At 35.0% G+C, this 25,127-nt stretch overlaps 2 protein-coding genes across 2 annotated transcripts in view; both read right to left on the bottom strand.

Moving 5' to 3' along the window:
- The window catches only part of LOC125655501 (E3 ubiquitin-protein ligase Midline-1-like), a 35,473-nt gene extending 32,068 nt beyond the window's left edge, over nucleotides 1-3,405 (bottom strand). The window contains exon 1 of the mRNA XM_048885820.2: nucleotides 3,353-3,405. The gene's annotated coding sequence lies outside the window, so the exon portion shown is untranslated. The remainder of the gene's footprint in view (nucleotides 1-3,352) is intronic.
- Nucleotides 761-18,443, bottom strand: LOC125655527 (uncharacterized). Its single transcript, XM_056143625.1, has 3 exons — nucleotides 18,359-18,443; nucleotides 12,693-14,322; nucleotides 761-2,672 (listed from the first exon to the last, which is right to left on the bottom strand). Exons 2-3 carry the CDS (start codon nucleotides 14,300-14,302, stop codon nucleotides 1,007-1,009), a joined length of 3,276 nt encoding a protein of 1,091 aa, XP_055999600.1. The 5' UTR covers nucleotides 14,303-14,322; nucleotides 18,359-18,443; the 3' UTR covers nucleotides 761-1,006.
- Nucleotides 18,444-25,127: the final 6,684 nt, after the last annotated feature.

The following is a 25,127-nucleotide window of genomic DNA, read 5'->3' as shown; positions in this document are numbered from 1 at the left end:
GTCTATCTGTGTGAGTCTATATGTATGTGTGTGTCTATCTGTGTCTGTGTGTTTATCTGTGTCTGTCTGTTTTTGTCTGTGTGTGTTTATCTGTGTCTATATGTATCTGTCCATCTGTGTCTCTCTGTGTGTCTATCTATCTGTGTCTGTCTGTGTGTCTGTATGTGTGTATATCTGTGTCTGTCTATCTGTGTTTCTGTCTTTGTGTGTCTGTTTGTCTCTGTGTCTGTCTTTATGTGTTTGTCTGTGTGTCTGTCTCTGTGTTTCTGTCTTTGTGTGTCTATCTGTGTGTTTGTCTATGTCTGTGTGTGTCTATCTATCTTTGTATCTGTCTTTGTGTGTATATCTGTATATGTCTATCTGTGTGTGTGTGTCTGTGTGGTTAACATAAATACATCTATGAAGTATAACAAGATCTGCTACCTGTTTCTTGTGCTAAATAAAAGTTGGACATCCATTACAGAATTAATTAGTGTCATTGAAATAACAGATGGAACAGAAGATAAGTCTGGAGTTAATTGTCTAAATTTATTGAGATTTTACAATTTTTTTTACATACTTAGTGATCTTACATTACAGCTTACATTTTTTTAAACAAACAAAACCCCCTTCAATTACTATTTGAACAAGTTTGTTATCATACTTACGTCTTTTATATGTATTTAATTATTCCTAAGGCTTGTTTTAAATTGTTTTATATGTTATTACGGTAATTATATCATTACATTAGGCGCTATATATTAATAATAATAATTATGCATTTTAATTCTGATACTATGAATATTTTATTCACATGTATATGCACATCGATTTTATATTATCTTTTCTCTCACATTTGTAAAGCGTTTTAGAGAACTAATGTTGATAGGGTGTTGTATAAATCTTTAAATTAAAAAAAATTACAATTACAATCTGTTTTGTTTTCCATACATCCTGGTGAAATAAGTTTTAACCATTAAGCCCATACATTGAAGTCTCTAACTTACATGGCTATAAACAGTAATGTTTATTGTAGATATTTAATTGTCTTCACATTTCCACTAACAAACTCAGCAACAAACAAGTTGTCACTTTTGTCCAAACATAAGCCGTATGGATATTTCAGATCACAGTTATCTATATAGCGGAGGAACTGTCCATTCTGGTCCAGGATGTGGATACAGTGGTTATCACTGTCTGTTGTCAGGATCTGATTCTGACTGTCTGTTGTGATGCCCAGGGGTTGGAATGCTTTGTTTTTGGTAGAGAAATGACCAGTGTATCTAAATCGAAGTTTTCCAGCCTGGTTGACCACCACTACGGCACCAGCTTCCCAGTCAGCCACACAGATATCCAGGTTTCTGTTCTCACTGATGTATTTAATTGTATCATTTCCTGAAAATAGAGGCTTACCCTCATCATCATACTGGATTGTTTGTTTCTCTGTGGAACTTGAGTAACGAACAACTTTGGATTGTGTTTTATCATCACTGTACATGGTAACCAGGAGATCACTAGAGGAGGTGACACAGAGATTGCCGGGTTTCCAGCCCTGTAGTCTGATCACATCCTCTGTCTGTCCACTCTTCACTTTATTCACAGTCTTTGTTGCCCAGTCAGAGTACACTAGATCCCCATCACTTGTCACTGCTATATCACCTGGCCATTTCCCTGATATTGTTTTGATTGTATTAATAACTGTACCCTGAACATTAAAGCATTTCATATCACTGACTTTTCTTCTTGTCCAGAATTCTTCTTCACTCAGACAGGTAACACTGCGGAGGTATTCATACCCAGTATTTATTGTAGTGATAAGCTCTGGTTCGTCCATCAGTTCTTTGGGTGAGGTTTCTGCTTTCTTCAGTGTGTAGCCATTTTCATCTGTCGTAAATGATAATGGTATCAAAGATCCAAGTGACTTGTAAATCTGTTCACTGTCTATCGGACTAAATGTAGACAGTGAGACTCGGACTTTGGGAGGAAGTTTTCTGAATTCTTTGTTTTTGGATCTGTATTCCATGCTAACAGACACTTCATTAGATTCCTCCATTTCCGTCAGAGTAATCAGTGATTGCTCAATAAGGGACTGTATCTGCTTAATTTCATCCAAATGTTTCTTCAGAATTTCCAGGTGTTTGATTTTCATCTCTTCTATTTCATTTTTCATTTTGTTGATGACATTGTCAATTTCTTTGTGCCATTCCTCTCCATGTTTTGTAATTATTGTTGTGAATTTCACATATTCTCCATCCAAGTTAGTTATCTGAGTTTCTAAATCAGTGACCATTTCTTCATATGTTGGAGAAATAATGTTTTCTATCTCCTCTGAATCTTTTGTAATGTCTGCTTTTCTTTTTTTGTAGATTTCAGAAAGAATTGAAAATGTATGACCCTTGTGTTTATCTGTAGATATAGTAGTACACAAGGAACAGACAGACAGGTCACATTCCTTGCAATGAAATTGACATTTTTCGGTTTGATGTGTACTACACTTTGGATATATCGAGGTAGATTTTCGATTTTGGAATGGAACCACTTTGTGTTTGTCATAGTCATCAGCAATGTGTTTTCCTATACAGGCAATGCATAGATTGACGTGGCAGAAATCACAGTACATCTGTACTATAGCTGTCTCACAAAGGTCACATCGGACGACATCTTGGGCACTGTGGCGGGGGTCCATGGCTACTCTATATATTCTACAATTTAAGAATATAAAATTTATTAATTCTATTACAACCATTCTGATAAATAAGTATACTAGCGCGCTAGTTAACATGATTAGAGTTATATTTAGACAGGCTACATTAAAAATATTTAAACACAATATAAATCATATACACCACCAAATCATCCATACTATGTCACACAGGACCTACTCAGTAAATGTTTCAAACTATTCAATAAAATGATATTTGCTTTTCTTTTTCCCCGATAATAAGATTTGATGTCATGTCTTTAATTCTAATTATTCTAGCTAAAAAGGGGGATGGCGCCTAGGCCTTCCTCTAAATCTGCCACTGTTTAATCAACTGTAATCCAATTTTTCAATTATATTAATTGTGCTATTACTACCCCCCCCCCATTACTGATGTCGAAAAATAATAAGTCAATTAAAAACGTAAAACAAGACTACTATTTATTGAATTTTTCTTTATTATTATCATTTCCAAAAGACAGCGATATACACCCATTGTCAATGGAGACTAGATACAATGTATATACGCTACTCACGATAAAGCTGGTCAGCAGATACCAACTTTCGTTTTACTTATATTACGAATTTACTTCTAAATATTAATTAATCAGATTCATGGATGAAAAAGGACATTTTGATGATGATCTATTCTTCCAATAATCATAACGTTACCTGTAGCATTACACTTCTCTATCAGAGTCTATGGCGCAGCAAGTTCTTGATTGTCACATGACAACAGCATAGTAAACGAATGGAAGTGTCAGTCTGACATTTAGAGTTATTTTTCCTGATTTTTGGTGGATCTAAGAGGGGTGGTGGATGTTAAAATAGCTTGTGAACACTTCTCCTCCTATATGGCTTATCGGATATATTCGATTCTTTGTACAATGCTTCATTGCCATTTGTAGATGTGCATACTGTGGGGACAGGGGGATCCAATTATTGTCCTAAAAGTTATAGCTTGTGAAAACTTCCCCTACATGTGTATAAGGCTTATCGGATGGATTTGAAATTTGTACGATACTTCAATGCCATTTACAGATGTGCATATTGCAGCAGCAGGGACAGCAGGATCCAATTGTTGTCCTTAAAGTTATGGTGGATCTGAGGGATGGCGGGTGTAAAATATATAGTTTGTGAACACTTCTCCAATATATGTGGCTTATTGGAAATAATGTCTATGTTCCTGCTCACGCTTTTTCCTCCGTACTATGCAGCACATTAAGGGGAGGAGGTTTCATTTCGAGCAATTTGGGAGCTAGGTAGACATTTGTTTTTCATAACAAGAGTACCGCCAACGGTACATAATACGCCCGTGAAAAGCTAATATAAGGTTTTTATACTTACACCATGATTTGTAGAACTTGCAATCATCGGGGTGTGATATACTTTCTTTGCATTGAAAAACAAGACCAATCATGTACTAGCTATGTAATATTTTCACTTAGCATAAGATGTATGTGTACCAAGGTTAATGGTCCTTGTCCAAATGAATCAGTATGCATCCTCCTACTATGACCTTTGACTTTAAGAAACAATAGGCATCCTCTACTTGGCATAAAGTGTGTGTGTACAAAGTTTGACGGTTCTAGCCCCAACAGTTCAGTTTGTATACTGCCTACAAGGTTTTCCTACTACGTGATCTGTGACCTTGACCTTTAAAAAGTAATAGGCATCTTCCTCTCATCATGGTGATCAAATGTACCAAGTTTTAATATCCTGGAGCTTACAGTTTGGTTTGCATCCTGCTTACAAGATTTTCCAACTAGGTGATACTGCGATCTTGACCTTTGACCTATAACATTGAAAAAATAGGCATCTTCCTCTCATCATGGTGATCAAATATACCAAGTTATACTATCCTGGAGCTTACAGTTCGGTTTGTATCCTGTCCACAAGGTTTTCCTAATAAGTGATACTACGACCTTGAACTTTGACCTTGAAAAACAATAGACATTTTCCTCTCATCATGATGATCAAATGTACCAACTTGTAAAGTCCTAGGGCTTATGGTTCAGTCTGTATCCTGCCCACAAGGTCCGGACGGACACACAGACGGACGACACCATACCATAATACGTCCCGTCTTCTAGATTTCTAGTTCAAAACAGCACGAGTAGCTCGCAGCTGCAAAGCCAGGGGTGGATCCAGGAATTGCTGTTTGGAAGGCGCAACTTTATGAGGCAGGGGGTTGGAGGGCCACCTTGAGTCCTGGTGGGGGACCTGGAGGCGAAGCCCCCGGAATTAGCTCTTGGATTTTACAGAGCTTGAAATATGTTTTCTATGTATTGTGAGTTTTACTATTTTCTGTCATTTTCAATACGGCAAAATTTTAAAAATAAAATGACCCAAATTTTAAGGGTTTATGAAAAAAATGTAAAAAAAAAAAAAATGTAAGTTCTCCCAATAAAAGTAATTCAATAAATAATTTTGTCATTTATTTCTCCGAGAGCGGAAGATAGTATTGCTTCATTTATCGTTTACACTTTTCTAAACAATTAAGAGACCACGATTTACCATGAATTTGAAAATTTTAGGGGGCTGCACATCTCCTTAAATCTGCCACTGAAAGCGATATCTATTTCTCACTGGAAATTCACGTACAGTGGTGAAATGTTGCATTTCAAAATTTGAAGCTCTTCCACCGGCACCGGTGGCGTCTCCTTATGGTTGAAATTTTCTCGAAAGGGACTTTGAACAACACACAAATAATGATGGGACCTCATATCTGAATTACAACCGTAGCCTCAAATTTGGAAGCAAATACCACTGTTTATTACAAGTTATCCCCTCGAATCATAATAACCTTGAATTTGGTAAAATGACATATTGCATTCTATGTGGCATAAACAACATCTGCCTATTGCACGGACTTTCCATAGCCAGACAGCGGTGACGATGTCGAAATATACATGTCACAGGGACATAATACTTGTTTATTTGGAGTTTAACGTTTGGGCCAAAGGACCACCCCCCCCCCCCCTTGTGATTTTTCAGAGAGTGACTTCGGTGAATTAGAATAAAATAGACAAAAATATAAACAAAAATATTGTCATGTCATGCAACAAACATTTTATTCAATATAAAACGAGTTGCGCTATTCTCTTTTTTGTTGAAATCAAATGTGATATTGACAGTGAGAAATCTATATACATGTACATGTTTACTGATAATGTTGTTTTTATCAGAATTAATATTTCTTAAAATCTGTATGTCATTTAAACACTTGCATGCATATTCAATAACAAGATGGATCCCACAAATTGCACAATATCCCGATTAATTCAGTATGGACTATGTATGATATTTATAGTCTAGTTATCTGTTCTCCAGTAAAACTCAGAATTTTAAAGCTGAAGGCAGATTATATCTACATTCATGTCATAAACGAAAAATGTTTCACATAATTTGTCTCTGATATTTACAAATCTTTTAATGTACAGAGCATCAAAAGCGACATGTTCATCGTATCTAGTTAGGATGCTAACTCTTGAGAATTATTTCTCTTTCAAAAAGCATAAAACACAGCTCTGCATGCACAAACTTTCTTCTATCACATACGTATTCTGGAAAGATACATCTATGGTACAAATGTAAACTTTCTCCAAGTGCATGAAAAATATCCATCTTCAGTCAAAATACTCAAAATGGCTGCAAAATGTCATGTTTATAATGTTATCAATTTAATCAACAGAGCTGTATCCGGGCTTCCAAAATACTGCATTGTATGGATTTAAATTGAACATTCTGCGTAAACATTATTTTGAATGCCCATCATCAAGAATACAAAATATACTTTTTTGAAAAAAAGCATGAATATTGAAAATGGTCGTACTAAATTCATTTTTTTGCAGAAATAGCAGAAGACATGCACTCATTGGTTATCTGATGTGCTGAAAACATCGTATGCTCAAAGTAAATGTCACTTTTTCTAAGTAAATTCTGTTTTCACTGAATATGGTAAAAAAAATGAATTGGTAAATTATCATGGCACATATTAATGTGTTCTAGTGGGTTAAAATGGGGTGCTTAAAAAGATACGCATTAATTAGGGAGAAGGCTCATAAAGGTTACGCCTGCTACCCAATCTCAAAAGTTCATTGATTCAGAATATTAATTATAAATATTGTTTAAATTAAACATTAAATAAAACTGGGACCTGGGTTCTTAATTATAAATCTTTAATAAAATATTAACACAATCCAAGAAACAGGATCTATTGTCTAAAATATCATCTGAGTCTTTTGTTTCAGCATGTAATGTTGATGCACATATGAATTTTACGTCATTGATTTAACACTACATGAATATCATGGATCTATTCAATACAATACAGAGTCAGAACTGACTGGCAACTATCACATACAAACGTATCAAAAACTAAAAATTTCAATATGTAAATGACTTCAAATGTCAAAAAATAAATATCACCTAAGAACACAAGATGAATACAAAACTATTTAAAAAAAACAAAAGTACAGTTTATACATATACTAGTCCCATTGATGGGCCATTATGCGTTTCTTTGTGTACCAGCAAACTTCTCCATTTACGATTGACTGACTGTTGAACATGGAGAAAGACATGGCGTCTCAGCGATGTACACGTCGGTCTGTGATCAAACGTGTGTTTTCAGAGGCTAAAACATCAAAGGCTAAAACAGCTGAGACAGGACAAAATTAAGATATAATGTCATCTGTTTCTACGGAAACCATTATAAGTAAGATTTGGATCTAATCTGTCAAATTTCCACAGATGGAAGTTTCTTCTAGGTAACTTATTGGGGTGAACACCATTGATCTTCTCTACTGTGTTTGCGCATTAACCACTCGACATTTCTTAAGGAGGAATGCTAAACCAGAGAAATTTGATATGGATGAAAACTGGAGGATATCTACAGCAATATTTTAGAAATTGAAAACTTTCACATATACTTTATTAAGTCAAAAAATGTAGTTTTAGTAGAAAGCAATCCGGAAAAATAAAATAAAACTCCTGCTGAACTCGAACTTCATTCATGAATATATAAATACATGTATTCAGAAAAATCGCATGCATACATTGCAGGACTATAGCATATGTGTGTTTTAACGTTTCTGTAACATGACATAATGATTACTTTCAGGCTTGATTGTAATTTATTTATAAATATTTCCATTTGTTAGATTTGGCCCAATGGATATATACTGAATTGAAAATAGACATACCGCTGTACGTAGAAATTTCAAATTCAAATGTATTTGATAAGATGTTAGTATTCATAAATCAGTAAAATTCATCTTAAGGTTTTATTTGATATGATTCAATGTCAATATACATGTACTATAATGCATTAGTAGGATATACAAAAGGCAAGAGGATAAATATTTTCTTTTTTCATTATTAGTATCAATATCTATATGATCACGAAATTTTTTTTATATAATTTATATCCGAATTCATATACCGATTTAGATATCAATAAAAACAACGCTGCATAGTTTGGGGAGGGAGTTCTAATGAGTCTGATGAAATTAAAAGAAGGAACCCCATATTTGCATTCAAACTATATGTACTTCAAAATGAATTCATTTCGGCTCTGACTGAAAGCATGTTTCTAAATTTTCGGTGACGAATCTTGCATACAAAATAATAAATAGGGGAACACATAAATTCGAGCTCCTTCGGAATTTAATGAAATACAGATATGCACCTTTCTTTCAACACGAATTGAACTTGTGTAAATGTTGTTTCAGGCACGTATACAGAGGTTTGGGGTGGGCAGGGAGTCTGGTGTGCTCTCCCCACTTTTCTAACAATTTACTTTTTTCCGTTATTCTAACATACATAGTCAGTATTTTCTACATACACTGTTTAAACTAATATATATATTTTTTTTAATTTGTAATGAATACAATTATCAGCATCAACTCCTGTAAGTTTCCAATATATTGTCAATCACAATATTTTAAATAGCTGGAAACTTTTAATGCTTGTAAGCTTTCATTTATATCAGTGATCAATTTTCTTTCCTTCCGTGAAATGATGTATTGTACATTGATGTAGGACGCTCTCTCTCTCTCTCTCTCTCTCTCTGTCCTGTTCAATCAATGAATATGGATATACAGATACCGTAAATAATGATACCGTAAATAATTATGTGGTTCCCAAAGAGACAATAAAACTATATTTTCGTTTATACATTTCCTTTTATATGTCCCTTTGTGTATCAACTGTTTATCATGGATTGCAAATGTGATACCCGTATTTTTCACACAGCTATATATTTCCGATCATTATTCCCGTATTTGTATATCCAAGCTTGTATATGATCATCGATAAATTTTGAATTGTGCACGCAATATATCCAACCAGATGCTCAGTGTATATGATTAGATTCCCGATTTCTATAAACTGCAAAACCTCGACCAGACAAGCATTCAATACAGGAATTGTTTTTTAACTTTGACATGTCCCATGAATGAAGACACCCTGTTTGGCACTGGTGAAGTGTATCGCAGTCTGTATAATGCAATGACAATGTGTTGTAAAGTTCTAACGAGATACAATTGGAGTTTGTCATTTTGTTTAGTGGATTTATCAGAATAAAGAATCTAATATTTTCGGTAAGTGCACATCTCCGACACCTGTTGATTAGACGTCCGTATTTGATACGGGTTGTTTGATGTTGGGTGTTGTTTTTTTTTGGCGAATATGCCATGTGCATTACATATAATGCATATCGCATGCACCTGTATTTTGCAAGAATTGGTATAAATAATAGATTTTATGCTCTTTGCTTATTCCATTCTATCAGTATGTAATTGGCAAATGATTTCTCCGCATTTATTTCATAGGAAACTGAAAATACTTGCATGCACTTGCAATTGCAAGAAAATCTTTTTTTAGGGGGGGGGGGATTTTTGTTTAAATTATCTAAACTTTCAGAATGTTGCATTGGTATACAATAAATATTTTGTAATTTTGAGGAAAGAATAATGTTTTAAAATGTGATTTTATTGGTTTCCCAATGCCTTTATATCACTATCGGAGATGTGCACTGCACTGGTCGTGTCCACCTAGAAAAATCAATCAGGTGTGACAATCACATTTGGATTACATACGGGTAGAGTAAATTAGACTACCTGAGAGAAATATGGCAGATAAGATGAGAAATGTGTACGTATTTATTAATCCATGTCAGCTTTAATTGCGAAATTCACATTTTGGTAGGTGGTTTTCTGCTTTTCCTAAATATGTTTTTATGCTGTATTGATAGCAAACTTCAAGAAGTCTTTCATATGATAACTTTTAGACAATAATCACTATGATAATTTTGGTTCCACTCTAGAACCAAAACCCTTATCCCCTGGGATCATGAAATTTATCATTTTGGTAAAGGACTACATACTCCTTCAAAATACGTATTTAGCATCAATAGCATTAAAGAAGATTTATTTACACAATACACTATATATACCAAGTTTGGTCCGGCCCTGGAGTCAGATCCTCTACCCTGGGGATCATAAATTTACAGTATTGGTAGAGATATTCCTCCTCTACATCAATATGTATTTAGTTTGTCTTACAGATGTGTGGTTGTAGAGATTTTTGAGAATTGTTCATTTTTTGTCCTGGAGGTGTAGAGGTCCCGAAATTTACAATTATATCCTCCTTGTCACAAAGATGTTAAAGTACATGTACAATAGGTTCAATTTCAAAATAGTTTCAAAATGATCAATGCTTAAACGTCATCTGAGTTTACTCGTGACCTAAAAGTTGAAATAAACATGTTAGAAAACAAACAAACAAAACCAAAAAACATTGAACAGGTTCACATGGAATAATACAACATTTTCTAAAAATCTTGGGAGAAATTTGACAATACCCTTTCATAGACAAAATTATAAGGGAGACATGTTTTTAAATGTCTACCAAAGGATGAACCGAGGATGATACCAATATGCCCCACCATCGTGTGTGTTTGTGTGTTGTATGTCGATCTGTGTGTGTTGTGTTTGTGTGTGTCTCTATTTGTGTGTTGTGTTTGTGTCTGTGTGTGTGTGTGTGTGTCTATCTGTGTGTATGTTACGTTAATCTGTTTGTGTCTGTGTACGTGTCTCTCTGTGTGTGTTGTGTTTGTCTGTCACTGTTTGTGTCTGCCTGTGTGTGTCTATATATGTGTGTTGTGTTTGTATATCTGTGTGTGTTGTGTTTGTGTCCGTCTCTGTGTGTGTGCCTACTCGGGTGTGTGTTGGGTTTTTGTCTGTCTGTGTGTTTGTGTGTCTATCCTTGTATGTGTGTCTATCACTCTGTGTGTGTTGTGTTTGGGTATGTCTGTATGTGTATGTGTCTGTATGTGTTGTGCTTGTGTCTGTCTATGTTGTGTTTGTGTATATTTGTGTGTGTTGTGTTTGTGTCTGTGTGTTTGTGTATATCTGTGTGTGTTGTGCTTTTGTCTGTCTGTGTGTTGCGTGTCTATCTCGGTGTAGGTTTGTGTGTCTGTCTGTTGGTTTGTGTCTATCTGTATGTGTTTGGGTCTGTCTGTATGTGTGTTTATCGGTGTGTGTTGTGTTTGTGTCTATCTGTGTGAGTTGTGTTTGTGTCTGTATGTGTGTTGTGTGTGTATGTCTGTGTGTGTGTGTGTGTGTGTGTGTGTGTGTGTGTGTCTATCTGTATGTGTATTGTGTTTCTATCTGTGTGTGTTGTGTTTTGTCTGTGTGCGTGTTGTGTTTGTATCTGTCTATGTGTGTATATATATATGTGTGTGTTGTGTTTGGGTCTGTCTGTGTGTCTATACGTGTGTGTTGTGTTTGTGTCTATCTGTGTGTTTGTGTCTATCTCTGTGTATGTTGTATTTGTGTCTTTCTGTATGTGTATTGTGTCTGTCTCTATCTGTGTGTTGTGGTTGTGTCTATCTGTGTTTGTTGTGTTTGGGTCTGTCTGTGTATGTTTCTATCTCTGTGTGTTGTGTTTGTGTCTATATATGTGTGTGTCTATCTGTTTGTGTTGTGTTTGTCTCTATCTGTGTGTTGTGTGTGTGTATGTTTGTGTTTATGTGTGTCTAATCTATCTGTGTATGTGTCTTGTACCTATCTGTGTATGTGTCTATCTGTGGGTGGGTGTCTATCTATGTGTGTTTGTGTCTATCTTTGTGTGTGTCTATCTTTGTGTGTGTCTATCTGTGCATGTGTCTATCTATGTGTGTGTGTGAGTGTGTCTATCTATCTGTGTGTGCGTCTATCTATGCGTGTGTCTATCTGTGTGTGTGTGTTGTGTTTGTATCTGTCTGTGTGTTTGTGTCTATCGCAGTGTGTGTTTATCTATCTGTGGGTTGGTGTCTATCTGTGTGTGTTTGTGTGTGTGGTTAACATATATACATGTATGAAGTATATCAATAAGATCTGCTACCTGTTTGCTGTGCTTAATGAAAGTTGGAGATCCATTACAGAATTAATTAGTGAAATAACAGATGGAACAGGAAGTTAAGTCTGGAGTTGATTTTCTGAATTTATTGAGATTTCGCAATCTTTTTGTTTACCATATTTAGTGATCTTACATTACAGCTTACTTTTTTTATTTTTTACAAAGTGAAAGAAAACCCCCTTCAGTTACTATTTGAACTAGTTTGTTATCATACTTATGTCCTTTGTATGTATTTGATTATTCCTAAGGGCTTTAAATTGTTTTATATGTTATTAGGGTAGTTATATCATTACATTAGGTGCTATATTTAAAATAATAATTATGCATTTTAATTCGGATACTATGAATATTTTATTCACATGAATGTGCACATCTATTCCATATTATCTTTTCTCTCACATGTGTACAGCGTTTTAGATAACTAATGCTGATAGGGCGCTGTATAAATCTTTTAATTACAATTACAATTTCTGTTTCGTTTTCCATGCATCCTGTTGAAATAAGTTTTATCCATTAAGCCCATACCTTGAATTCTCTAACTTGCATGGCTGTAAACAATAATGTTTATTGTAGATATTTAATTTTCTTCACATTTCCACTAACAAACTCAGCAACAAACAAGTTGTCACTTTTATCCACACATAAACCGTATGGATACTCCAGATGACAGTTATCTACATAGCGGAGGAACTGTCCATTCTGGTCCAGGATGTGGATACAGTGGTTACCATGGTCTGTTGTCAGGATCTGACTCTGACTGTCTGTTGTGATTCCCCAGGGTTTGAATGCTTTGTTTGTGGTAGTAGTAGAATGACCAGTGTATCTAAATCGAAATTTTCCAGCCTGGTTGATCACCACTACTGCACTGGCTCCTAAGTCAGCCACACAGATATCCAGGTTTCTGTTCTCACTGATGTATTTAATGATAGCATTTCCTGAATATAGAGGCTTACCCTCATCATCATACTGGATTGTTTGTTTCTCTGTGGAACCTGAGTAACGGACAACTTTGGATTGTGTTTCATCATCACTGAACATGGTAACCAGGAGATCACTAGAGGAGGTGACACAGAGATTGATAGGTCTCCATCCCTGTAGTCTGATCACCTCCTCTGTATGTCCACTCTTCACTTGATTCACAGTCTTTGTTGCCCAGTCAGAGTACACTAGATCCCCATCACTTGTCACTGCTATATCACGTGGCCATTCTCCTGATTTTGTTTTGATTGTATTAATAACTGTACCTTGAACATTAAAGCATTTCATATCACTGAGTAATGCACTTATCCAGAATTCTTCTTCACTCAGACAGGTAACACTGCGGAGATTTTCATACCCAGTATTTATTGTAGTGACAAGCTCTGGTTCGTCCATCAGTTCTTTGGGTGAGGTTTCTGCTTTCTTCAGTGTGTAGCCATTTTCATCTGTCGTAAATGATAATGGTATCAAAGATCCCAGTGACTTGTAGAGCTGTTCATGGTCTATCGGACTAAATGTAGGCAGTGAGACTCGGACTTTGGGAGGAAGTTTTCTGAATTCTTTGTTTTTGGATCTGTATTCCATGGTCACAGACACTTCATTGGATATCTGCATTTTATTCAGAGTAACCAGTGATTGCTCAATAAGGGACTGTATCTGCTTAATTTCATCCAAATGTTTCTTCAGAATTTCCAGGTGTTTGATTTTCATCTCTTCTATTTCGTTTTTCATTTTGTTGATGACATTGTCAATTTCTTTGTGCCATTCCTCTCCATGTTTTGTAATCATTGTTGTGAATTTCACATATTCTCCATCCAAGTTGGTTATTTGAGTTTCTAAATCAGTGGCCATTTCTTCATATGTTGGAGAAATAATGTTTTCTATCTCCTCTGAATCTTTTGTAATGTCTACTTTTCTTTCGTTGTAGATTTCAGAAAGAATTAAAAATGTATGACCCTTGTGTTTATCTGCGGCACACAATGAACAAACGAACTTGTCACATTCCTTGCAATGCAATTTACATTTTTCAGTTTGATGTGTACTACACTTTGGATATATCAAGGTAGATTTTCGATTTTGGAATGGGACCACTTTGTGTTTGTCATAGTCATCAGCAATGTGTTTTCCTATACAGGCAAAGCATAGGTTGACGTGGCAGAAATCACAGTACATCTGTACTATAGCTGTCTCACAAAGGTCACATCGGACGACATCTTGGGCACTTTGGCGGGGATCCATGGTCACTTAATTTAAGTATTCTACAATTTAATAATAAAAATTTATTTTCTATTTCAACCATTTTGAGAGATAGGTATACTAGTGGGATAGTTAACATGATTAGAGTTATATTTAGACCGGCTACATTAAAATATTTAAACACAATATAAATCATATACACCACCAAATCATCCACACTATGTCACACAGGGCCTACTCAGCAAATGTTTCAAACTATTTAATAAACTGATATTTGGCTTTTCTTATTCCCGAAAATGAAATTTGATGTCATGTTTTCAATTCTAATTAATCTAGTTAAATGGGGGATGGGGCCTAGGCCTTCCTCTAAATCTGCCACTGTTTAATCAACTGTGATCCAATTTTTCAATTATACAGTACACGACACGAGTTTTATGCGTGTTCCACGCAACGCGGTTGAACAAATTTGCCCCAAACACGGTGGACCTTGAAAATTGTCGGCACCTTTGAAGTCCTATTTTTCCGCGCGAGCTAGACATTGAAGTCCACGGAGGATCTCCGTGGATGCCACCTGTACCTCCGTGGATGCCACCTGTACCTCCGTCGATGCCACCGTGTACCTCCGTGTGATAAAACAAAGAAATAATTTCCGAAGTGATTCACCCAAAAAACCTTTTCGCTTGGCCAGTATGCATGCCCCCACCCCATTACTTATTTAGAAATTAGCTATAAATCATTCAATTCTTGTAATTGTTGTTTAATGATATGTTGGTGTTTTCGGTACATATCCGTATGTAGACTTCCCTGTAGACGTTCACATCTTTTTATGAAACGCCCAAATTCTCGACATCCTGGAAATAAACACCTGTGTTATTCCTACCACTCGTCGGTACATTGTTTCATGGCACGTGCAGCACAATTTCACCAAATAAAAGAAGGGTCATGAACAACGACAATCACATGCCAGTAATTTCAATCTGATAAATAGCAGTTCAAAGAAATGTGTACCATAAGCAATGGTTTATTTTTACGTAAAGTTTTCATTGTTACAGTAATTAGGAATACATGTATGTGATTAAGGTCAGCTATATACATGTACATGTTTACAATGGATATGAATTTCATTATGTACTCAACTGTGAAGCAATGTGAGGAAAGAATCAAATTTTCATCACTTAAACAAATAAAAATTAAAAATATCTTTACTTTTAAACAAATCTTTAGAAAACTCCGTACTTTCATTTAGAAAATAATAAAATAAAATGTGCTCTCCTACCTAGAATGCCCATACTTCACATTAATAATAACAAATAAATAATAAATAAATATTTTTTTTTTTAGTTTTTTTAGTTTTTTTCTTCTAACTTGATAAATACTTTGTTACACGCATGTATTATTTACTAAGTGTATATATAACAGCCTTTTGTCTTTATATTTTTGTATACCATTGCATAATGGTGATGAGATCCAATAAATTGAATTGAGTACATGTAGTCTTAAACATCACAAAGTATAGAGTTTACAACGATTGAAATAAAAATGCAGACGTTTTCTCGTTTATTCAGTAACTCAATAACTTGCGCGTCTTCTGAATGAAAGTTGTAAAATAAACGTACTAGGTTTTGGTCAGTTATAACATAATAAGGGGGTAAAATTCATCTAAGCTCCGCTAGCAATGGGTTTTGAGTCAACTGTGCCTTCGTGGACGAATAATCTCGGCTAGCGAAGATGGGAAAAAAAGCCTAGATAGTCCGCTTGCATTAACATGTATTATGAAGGTGAAATCGAAGAATTATCCAGTTAATCCAATGATGTTGCAGTATATATAGCATGTATTTATTTTATTTTTGACTGAGAGGGAGATATACAGCTAAGCACCTAACATCGTTTTAGAAGGGGGGGGGGGGGGGGGGAGGAGGGGGGACCTCATTCATTAGTCCTAACCCGGACCAGCCGAAAAATTTAACATGTAAAGAAAACAAAATGGGAAATTAGAAAAAATATCAGAATGAAAGGGGATGGATAATTAATCAAAAAGAAATTGTACTTTCAAGATTTATACTGAACGTATTAAACTTCCCGTATCTGCATATATTCATGAATGCTTACCAATGCTCTCTCTCTCTCTCTCTCTCTCTCTCTCTCTCTCTCTCTCTCTCTCTCTTGCTTTCATTATCTAATGCATCTAAAGATTTAATTAAAGATTTTAATAATCGATAGCGTATATGAATAAAATCCAATAATCGTTAAGTCATTTCTGTTTATATTGATATTAGTTTTTTTTTTTTCATGAACTAGTTGCATTTGACACCGAGGATTTACATCCTTAAATATTGATTACAAGCACGTAGAATCGGAGAGGGTGTACTTTGAAAACTTGAAAGTTAAGGATTTAGCCTCGTTGCTTGTAGCGACCTACCCACTGCACGATTTAAGAAATTGAAATCGGAAGGGGAAATTGAGACAGTTACACAACTTAACCGGCAACATACCCCTTCTGATACATTGAAAAATATAAGTAATGTTAGTACGGGGCTCTATAAATTTCAATCTGCAGTTTGGTCATACTTCGTCATTCAATAACTTATTCAAAATTTTAAAAAATGTTTGTCGGGTTAGCGGTACTATGATGTATGACTATAACAATGACCTGTGTATAACTTGTATATTCCATGCAAATTCGAAGGGGTTTTCGCCTCAGTAGAACAATGGGGGTCAGCTAATCCGTGTATTTGAAATCAACAGAAGTGCTTAGCTTCTTGCGGAAAGTGTAAAATATATTGGGTCGGCGCAAGATACCCGTGATCTTAGACTAGATCTGATATCACGCCGACCCAATATATTTCACACTTTTCATGAGAAGTCAAAACCCAAACTAGCTAACCGTAATTTAGTTATGCTGTGACAAATACCCTAGGAATTTGCATGGTATATACTTATTATACAAAAATCATTGCATTATCCAGACACTCCCGATGAACATTTTCTTTAATGAAAACCTCTATCAAAGTACATCGAACATAAGTCTCCGTCAAATGTAATGAACTCGGGATTTTAAAAATAAATCATTCGTTGGTTTGTATTTTTGCTTCTATTAATTACGTAATAAATTAATTCCAATTTGTTAATCATCGACAATGCTCTGATTTCTATATTGGATCAAGTTATATTTGTCAAGATGCATATTGACACAATATGATGGAAGTAATTATGTTAAACAGCGCATTTGTCTGTGAGAGAGAGAGAGAGAGAGAGAGAGAGAGAGAGCACATCGGTAATTATTAAATATCCCTATCACATGTTGTACATGTATGTTTTTCATTTACTGAATATACTAATTCGCATTCAAAACAGGAATTGCCTGCAAGTACGCATTATTTAAACATAGAATTAAAGAATATTTTAATGAAGAAAGAAGACTAAAAGAAAAAAATTCAAAACCAGGTTTTCTTAAAAACATAATATGTAGTGTTTGGTATCGTTGGAATTGGCTCAAAATGCTGAAAAACAATATAAGTATCGGGGGGGGGGGGATATATTGACATTTTTTCTTTTCTTAAAATTCCACCCTTATCTTGATTATTTGGCCTGCGGCACATTTCCCCATCTCCCGCAAGGCGCTCGTGGCCAAAACAAAGCTCTTAGCAGCTGTGTGTATTCGCAAATAACACACACCGTGGAACACGGAGGACACGGTGTATCTCCGTGGATTTTCCACCGTGGTTATTCTACGGTGGGGTGTATAAAACTCGTGTCGTGTACTGTATTGTGCTATTATGGCCCCTACCCTACCCCATTACTGATGTCGAAAATAATAAGTCAATTAAAAACGTAAAACAAGACTACTTTTTATTGAATTTTTCTTTATTATTACCATTTCCAAAAGACAGAGCGATATGCACCCATTGTCGTTGGAGTAGATACAATGTAGATACAATGTATATATACGCCCCTCACGATAAAGCTGGTCATCAGATACCAACTTGCGTTTTACTTATATTACGAATTTTCTTCTAAATATCAATTGATCAGATTCATGGATAAAAAATAACATTTTAATGATGATCTATTCTATTCTTCCAATAATCATAACGTTACCTGTAGCATTACACTTCTCTATCCGAGTCTATGGCGGGTATGTCACATGACCGAATGGAGATGTCAGTCTGACATTTAGAGTTATTTCTCTTGTCTTATATCCCATGATTTTATTTTCCTCATTTTTTTTTGTGGATCTAAGAGGGGTGGAGGATATTAAAATAGCTTGTGAACACTTCTATTAGGCTTATCGGATAGATTCGATACTTTGTACAACGCTTCATTGCCATTTGTAGATGTGCATACTGTCGACACAGGGGGATCCAATTATTTCCCTAAAAGTTATAGTGGATCTAAGGGGGAGGAGGATGGAAAATAGCTTGTGAAAACTTCTCGTACATGTGTATATGGCTTATCGGATAGATTTGAAATTTGTACGATACTTCAATGCCATTTACAGATCTGGATATTGCAGGGACAGGAGGATCCAATTGTTGTCCTTAAAGTTATGGTGGATCTGAGGGGTGGAGGGTGTAAAATATATAGTTTGTGAACACTACAATAATGTCGGTTACTGCTCACGCTTTTTCCTCCGTACTATGCAGCACATTAAGGGGAGGAGGTTTCATTTCGAGCACTTCCAATTTGGGAGCTGGGGAGACATTTGTTTTTCATAAAAACAATTTCTAGTTCAAAATAGCACGAGTCGCTCGCAGCTGCAAAGCCAGGAATTGCTGTTCGGAAGGCGCAACTTTATGAGGCAGGGGGTTGGAGGGCCACCAATTGAGTCATGGTGTGGGACCTGGAGGCGAAGCCCCCGGAAGCTCTTGGATTTTACAGAGCTTGAAATATGTTTTCTATATTTAGTCATTTTTACTATTTTCTGTCATTTTCAATACTTAAAAAAAAAGTAAGTTCTCCCAATAAAATTAATTCAATAAATCAAAATATTTTGTCATTTATTTCTCCGAGAGTGGAAGATATTATTGCTTCATTTATCGTTTACACTTTCGTAAACAATTAAGAGACCACGATTTACCATAAAATTGAAAATTTTAGGGGGCTGCACATCTTCTTAAATCCGCCTCTGAAAGCGATATCTTTTTCTCACTGGAAATTCACGTGCAGTGGTGAAATGGTGCATTTCAAAATTTGAAGCTCTTCCACCGGCACCGGTGTCGTCTTCATATGGTTGAAATTTTCTCGAAAGGGACATTAAACAAAACAATTATAATCATGGGACCTCATATCTGAATCACAAACATTGCCTCAAATTTGGAAGCAAATACCACTGTTTAGTACACGTTATCCCCTCGAATCATAATAACCTTGAATTTGGTCAAATGAACTTGACGACATATTGCATTCTATGTGGCATGAACAACATCTGCCTTTAGTACAGACTTTTTCGCATAGTCAGACAGCGGTGACGATGTTGAAATGAAATATACATGTTACACGGGACATATTACTTGTTTATTTGGAGTTTAACGTTCGGGCCAAAGGACCCCCCCCCCCCCCCCCGTGATTTGTCAGAGAGTGGCTTAGGTGAATTAGAATAAAATAGACTAGTCAGATAAAAAACTGACTTCTAACTTCCTGTGGGTTGTATTTGTGTTTAGCATAACGACATACAGCTGCTAATTGCAGCAGTTTCCCATCAATAGTATTTAGCAGCTAGTACAATGCTGATGATTCGCGTGAAATTATAACACTCGCTGGTGTTGATTGCATTTAAAAACATTTTTAAATACACTGATCGTGATAACATAGCTTTTTATATGAATTTTATCATGCATTTCTTTTTAATCAGTTACACAGGGTTTCATTAACAACAAGAGGCCCATGGGCCAGATCGCTCATCTACACACGTAAAACTTTAAACTATCACCGGGTAGCCTGAGCCTTGTAGCCGTGGTGTCACAAACCTGAATTAAAACTAAATGAAGGAGCCTGTACATACATATCAATATGGTAAACTGTGGTCTTGTGGTTCTTCCCAAGAAGTTAAGAAAACACAATTTTATACGTTCCCATCATAAACCTATATTCCTATATATATACTTTCCTTTAAACCCCTATTGGTTCAGGAGTCCTAATTTAGAAAAACTCAAACCATCACATGTATTATATAAGAAAGCTTTTATTACCATTAACTCCTGGCTTTCTGACACAGTATGTAGCATAAACGTTAGAATTCCTTTCGGTAGAGGGTATAGCCCTACATGAAACAACTTTGAATCTTCTTTATTTAAGGATGACTTGTGCCATGAAAGTTTTGAATAGGAAATTGGCTAGTGGTTCTTCTGACAAGTTTACAGATGATAATCACTCAACACACAACAGACTTTGATCTGAATAGCTCACTAATGTTTCAAGGTCACGTAGCTCACTAAAGGGTCAAGGGCATGTACCCAACAAATATTTCAATACATTCTGTATATCTGCATGTCGTAAAATTACAGAAATAAGATCTTGTACAACATTATACTAAAACCCACATAATGTAATGGTCTAGCAATAAGGCAAGCTTAAAACAATAAAACATATCCCATAAAAACTGATCTGCATCCATATATATTCCACAAAAACTAATCTGCATCCATATATATTCCATAAAAACCAATCTCCATCCATATATATTCCATAAAAACTAATCTGCATCCATATATATTCCATAAAAACTAATCTGCATCCATATATATTCCAAAAAAACTAATCTGCATCCACCCCCTTCACACATAGCGGATGAACTACTCAGTGAGTAATTGTTTGTTATACATGTAAATATAAACAAAAATATTGCCATGTCATGCAACAAACATTTTATTCAATATAAAACGAGCAGCGCTCTTCTCTTTTCTGTTGAAATCAAATGTGATATTGTCAGTGAGAAATCTATATACATGTACATGTTTACTGATATTAAATGTTGTTTTTATCAGAATTAATACTTCTTAAAATATGTATGTTATTTAAAAACATGCATGCATATTCAATAACAACATGGATCCCCCCGAATTGCACAATATCCCGATTAATTCAGTATGGACTATGTATGATATTAGCCTTGCTATCTGTTCCCCAGTAAAACTCAAAATTTTAAAGCTGAAGGCAGATTATATCTACATCCATGTCATAAACGAAAAATGTCCAACACAGTTTCACATAATTTGTCTCTGATATTTACAAATCTTTTAATGTACAGAACATCAAAAGCAACATGTTCATCTAATCTAGTTAGGATGCTAACTCTTGAGAATTATTTCTCTTTCAAAAAGCATAAAACACAGCTCAGCATGCACAAACTTTCTTCTTTCACATACGTATTCTGGAAAGATACATCTATGGTACAAATATAAACTTCCTCCAAGTGCATGAAGAATATCCATCTTCAGTCAAAATACTCAAAATGGCTGCGAAATATCATGTTTATAATGTTATCATTTTAATCAACAGAGCTGTATCCGGGCTTCCAAAATACTGCATTGTATGGATTTAAATTGAACATTCTGCGTAAACATTATTTTGAATGCCCATCATCAAGAATACAAAATATACTTTTTTGAAAAAAGCATGAATATTGAAAATGGTCGTACTAAATTCATTTTTTTGCAGAAATAGCAGAAGACATGCACTCAATGGTTATCTGATATGCTGAAAACATCGTATGCTCAAAGTAAATGTTACTTTTTCTAAGTAAATTCTGTTTTCACTGAATATGGTAAAAAATGAATTGGTAAATTATGTTTATCATGGCACATATTAATGTATTCTAGTGGTTTGAAATGGGGTGCTTAAAAAGATACTCATTAGGGAGAAGGCTCATAAAGGTTGCGCCTGCTACCCAATCTCAAAAGTTCATTGATTCAGAATATTCATTATAAATATTGTTTAAATTAAACATTAAATAAAACTGGGACCTGGGTTCTTAATTATAAATCTTTAATAAAATATTAACACAATTTAAGAAACAGGATCTATTGTCTAAAATATCATTTGATTGTTTTATTTCAGCATGTAATGTTGATGCACATATGAATTTTACATCATTGATGCAACACAACATGGATATCATGGATCTATTCAATACAATACAGAGTCAGAACTGACTGGGAACTATCACATACAAATGTATCAAAACTAAACATTTCAATATGTAAATGACTTCAAATGTCAAAACATAAATATCACTTAAGAACACAAGATGAATACAAAGCTATTAAAAAAACCAAAGTACGGTCTATACATATACTAGTCCCATTGATGGGCCATTATGCGTTTCTTTGTGTACTAGCAAACTTCTCCATTGTACGATTGACTGACTGTGGAACATGGAGAAAAACGTGGCATCTCAGCGATGTACACGTCGGTCTGTGATCAAACTTGTGTTTTCCGAGGCTAAAACATCAAAGGCTGAAATAGAAGAGACAGGACAAAATCAAAATTCAATGCCATCTGTTTCTATGGAAACCATTATAGGTTAGTATTGGATCTATTTATCAACTTTTCACTGATGGAAGTTTCTTTCGGGTAGCTTATTTGGATTAACACCGTTTGTCTTCTCTACTGTGTTTGCGCATTTGCCACTCGACATTTCTTAAGGAGGAATGCTAAACCAGAGAAATTTGATATGGATGAAAACTGGAAGATATCTACAACAATATTTTAGAAATTGAAAACTTTCACATATACTTTATTAAGTCAAATTTTTTAGTTTAGTTTAGTTTTTGTAGAAAGCAAAAAAAAAAAAAAAAAAAAAAAAAAAAAAAATAAAACTCCTGAACTCGAACCTGCGATGAACTTTGAAATAAATAGACAAATATTGCTGATATCTATTTTTAATCCATATTTTAAAAGGAAATCAGCCATTATGATGATGTAGAGTACCTTAATGCCACTGGAAGTGCCCTGTTACGGCACATTTGGTCGCCTCTGCACGTCAGGTCGCCGGCAACAACACACGCGACACGTTTGTCCGACGACCATTCGTGCCACTCGTTTGGTCGCTGGCGACAAAGCGTGCCGCATATATGATTGCTGGGCGACCGAATGTGCCGTGAGGGTTGATACGAATGGTCGTCAATTTTAGACCGTACCCGAGCATGAATGGCCGCCACTCAAGCTCCCTGTCCCAAACACCAACTTTGCTTTTGTTTTGAAAAAAGATGTGTGCTATCGCGAGTGAGTGTGCACGTGCATGTGTGTATTTCAGTGATGGTGTGAGTGTATGTGTGCATGTATGTTCGTATATGTAAATGTGTATGCATGTATGTGCGTGTGTGAATTCATGTGTAATAAGGTTTGTTTTGTTTAACACACGCACACATTTGTGGCAGAAGTAAAACACGATACAAAGCAAACAAATAAAAGTCCTGGGCATTTCTGGATGGAATTTGATGTGAATTGATTTTGCAATCACACGAGTGGTAACATTTTACCAACACGATGCTCTTACGTACCACTATCCGTATGGCATGCCGGTTTTACATTTATTCCTATTTAAAGATATCTCATAAATTTTGTAAGATATCTTAAAAAAGTTATAAGATATCTTCTAAAGTTTGAGATGTCTGATATCCTTTAGAAGACATATCATAAAAGATATGAGATATATTATATTTTTCTTTATAAGATACCCCATTAAATATATGAAATATCTTATATAATGTATAAGATATTCCATAAACTTTATAAGATATCTTATCAACATTTTTTATTTCAGGTAACAAACTTCATAAGATATCTTATATATCTGTTTTTATGAGATGTCTTATAAAAGATCAGATATCTCATATGATATATCTTATAAAACATACAAGATAGCTTTATATGACATATCTAATATATTTGATAAGATATTTCGTGAATGAATTTTTATATGTTAATATATAAGATATTTCATAAACGTTATGATATATTTTAAATATTTTATAAGATATCTCATAAATGAATCCTTAAAAGACGCATTATACACTTTTCAAAGAATCATATCAATTTACTTTTACAAGATATCTTTTAAAACATATTAAATATCTTACATGCATCATAAGATATCTCATAAAGTAGTTTAAGAGCTCATCGTTCACTTTACGTTCACCGTGCGCTCACCGTTCACCAAATTACGTTCACCGTTCGCTCTGCGTGTGTTCACCGTTGGCTCACCGTTCGTTCACCGTTCGCTCTGCGTGCGTTTTATGAGATATCTTATAAACTGTAAATTATATGAGACATCTTTTAAAATTCATTAGAATTCTAATTGAAAATAAAAGATATCTCATAAATCATATAAGCCATCTTCATAGAGGAATAGATATAACAAGATATGTTTATGAAACATATATGCCCCCCATGGTCCAAAATTCAAAAAGGGATATACACATGTATTATTTAATTGATAGTAGTATCATCAATTCAAAATATTGGGCAGACAATATCTTCCTATGTCAAGAGTGAATTGACCACGTGACCTCAAAACCAATATGGGTCATCTACTCCTTATATGCTGTACCAGTGTGCCAAGTTTGGTGTCAATCAAGCAAATAATTATTAAAATATGAGACAATATGTTAATATGTCCCTTGTAATCCTTGACCGTCGACCACATGACCTGAAAATCAATAGTGGTCATTTACTCCTGAAGATGTACCACTGTACCAAATTGATGTCTCTCAAGCAAAGGGTTTTCAATATATTGAGCGGACATGTCCAGTTTGACCCTTAACCTTTGACCATGTGACCATCTTCTGGGGATTATCTTTTCTTAAGTATGAACCGATGTACTAAGTTATATGTCTGTAAAGCAAAGACTTCTCAAGAAAATGAGGGG

This window comes from Ostrea edulis, chromosome 7, assembly GCF_947568905.1.
Source record: "Ostrea edulis chromosome 7, xbOstEdul1.1, whole genome shotgun sequence".
Taxonomy (NCBI): Eukaryota; Metazoa; Mollusca; class Bivalvia; order Ostreida; family Ostreidae; genus Ostrea; species Ostrea edulis.
The sequence above is the reverse complement of the archived record's forward strand: the minus strand, read 5'-3'. Positions and strand labels throughout refer to the sequence as shown.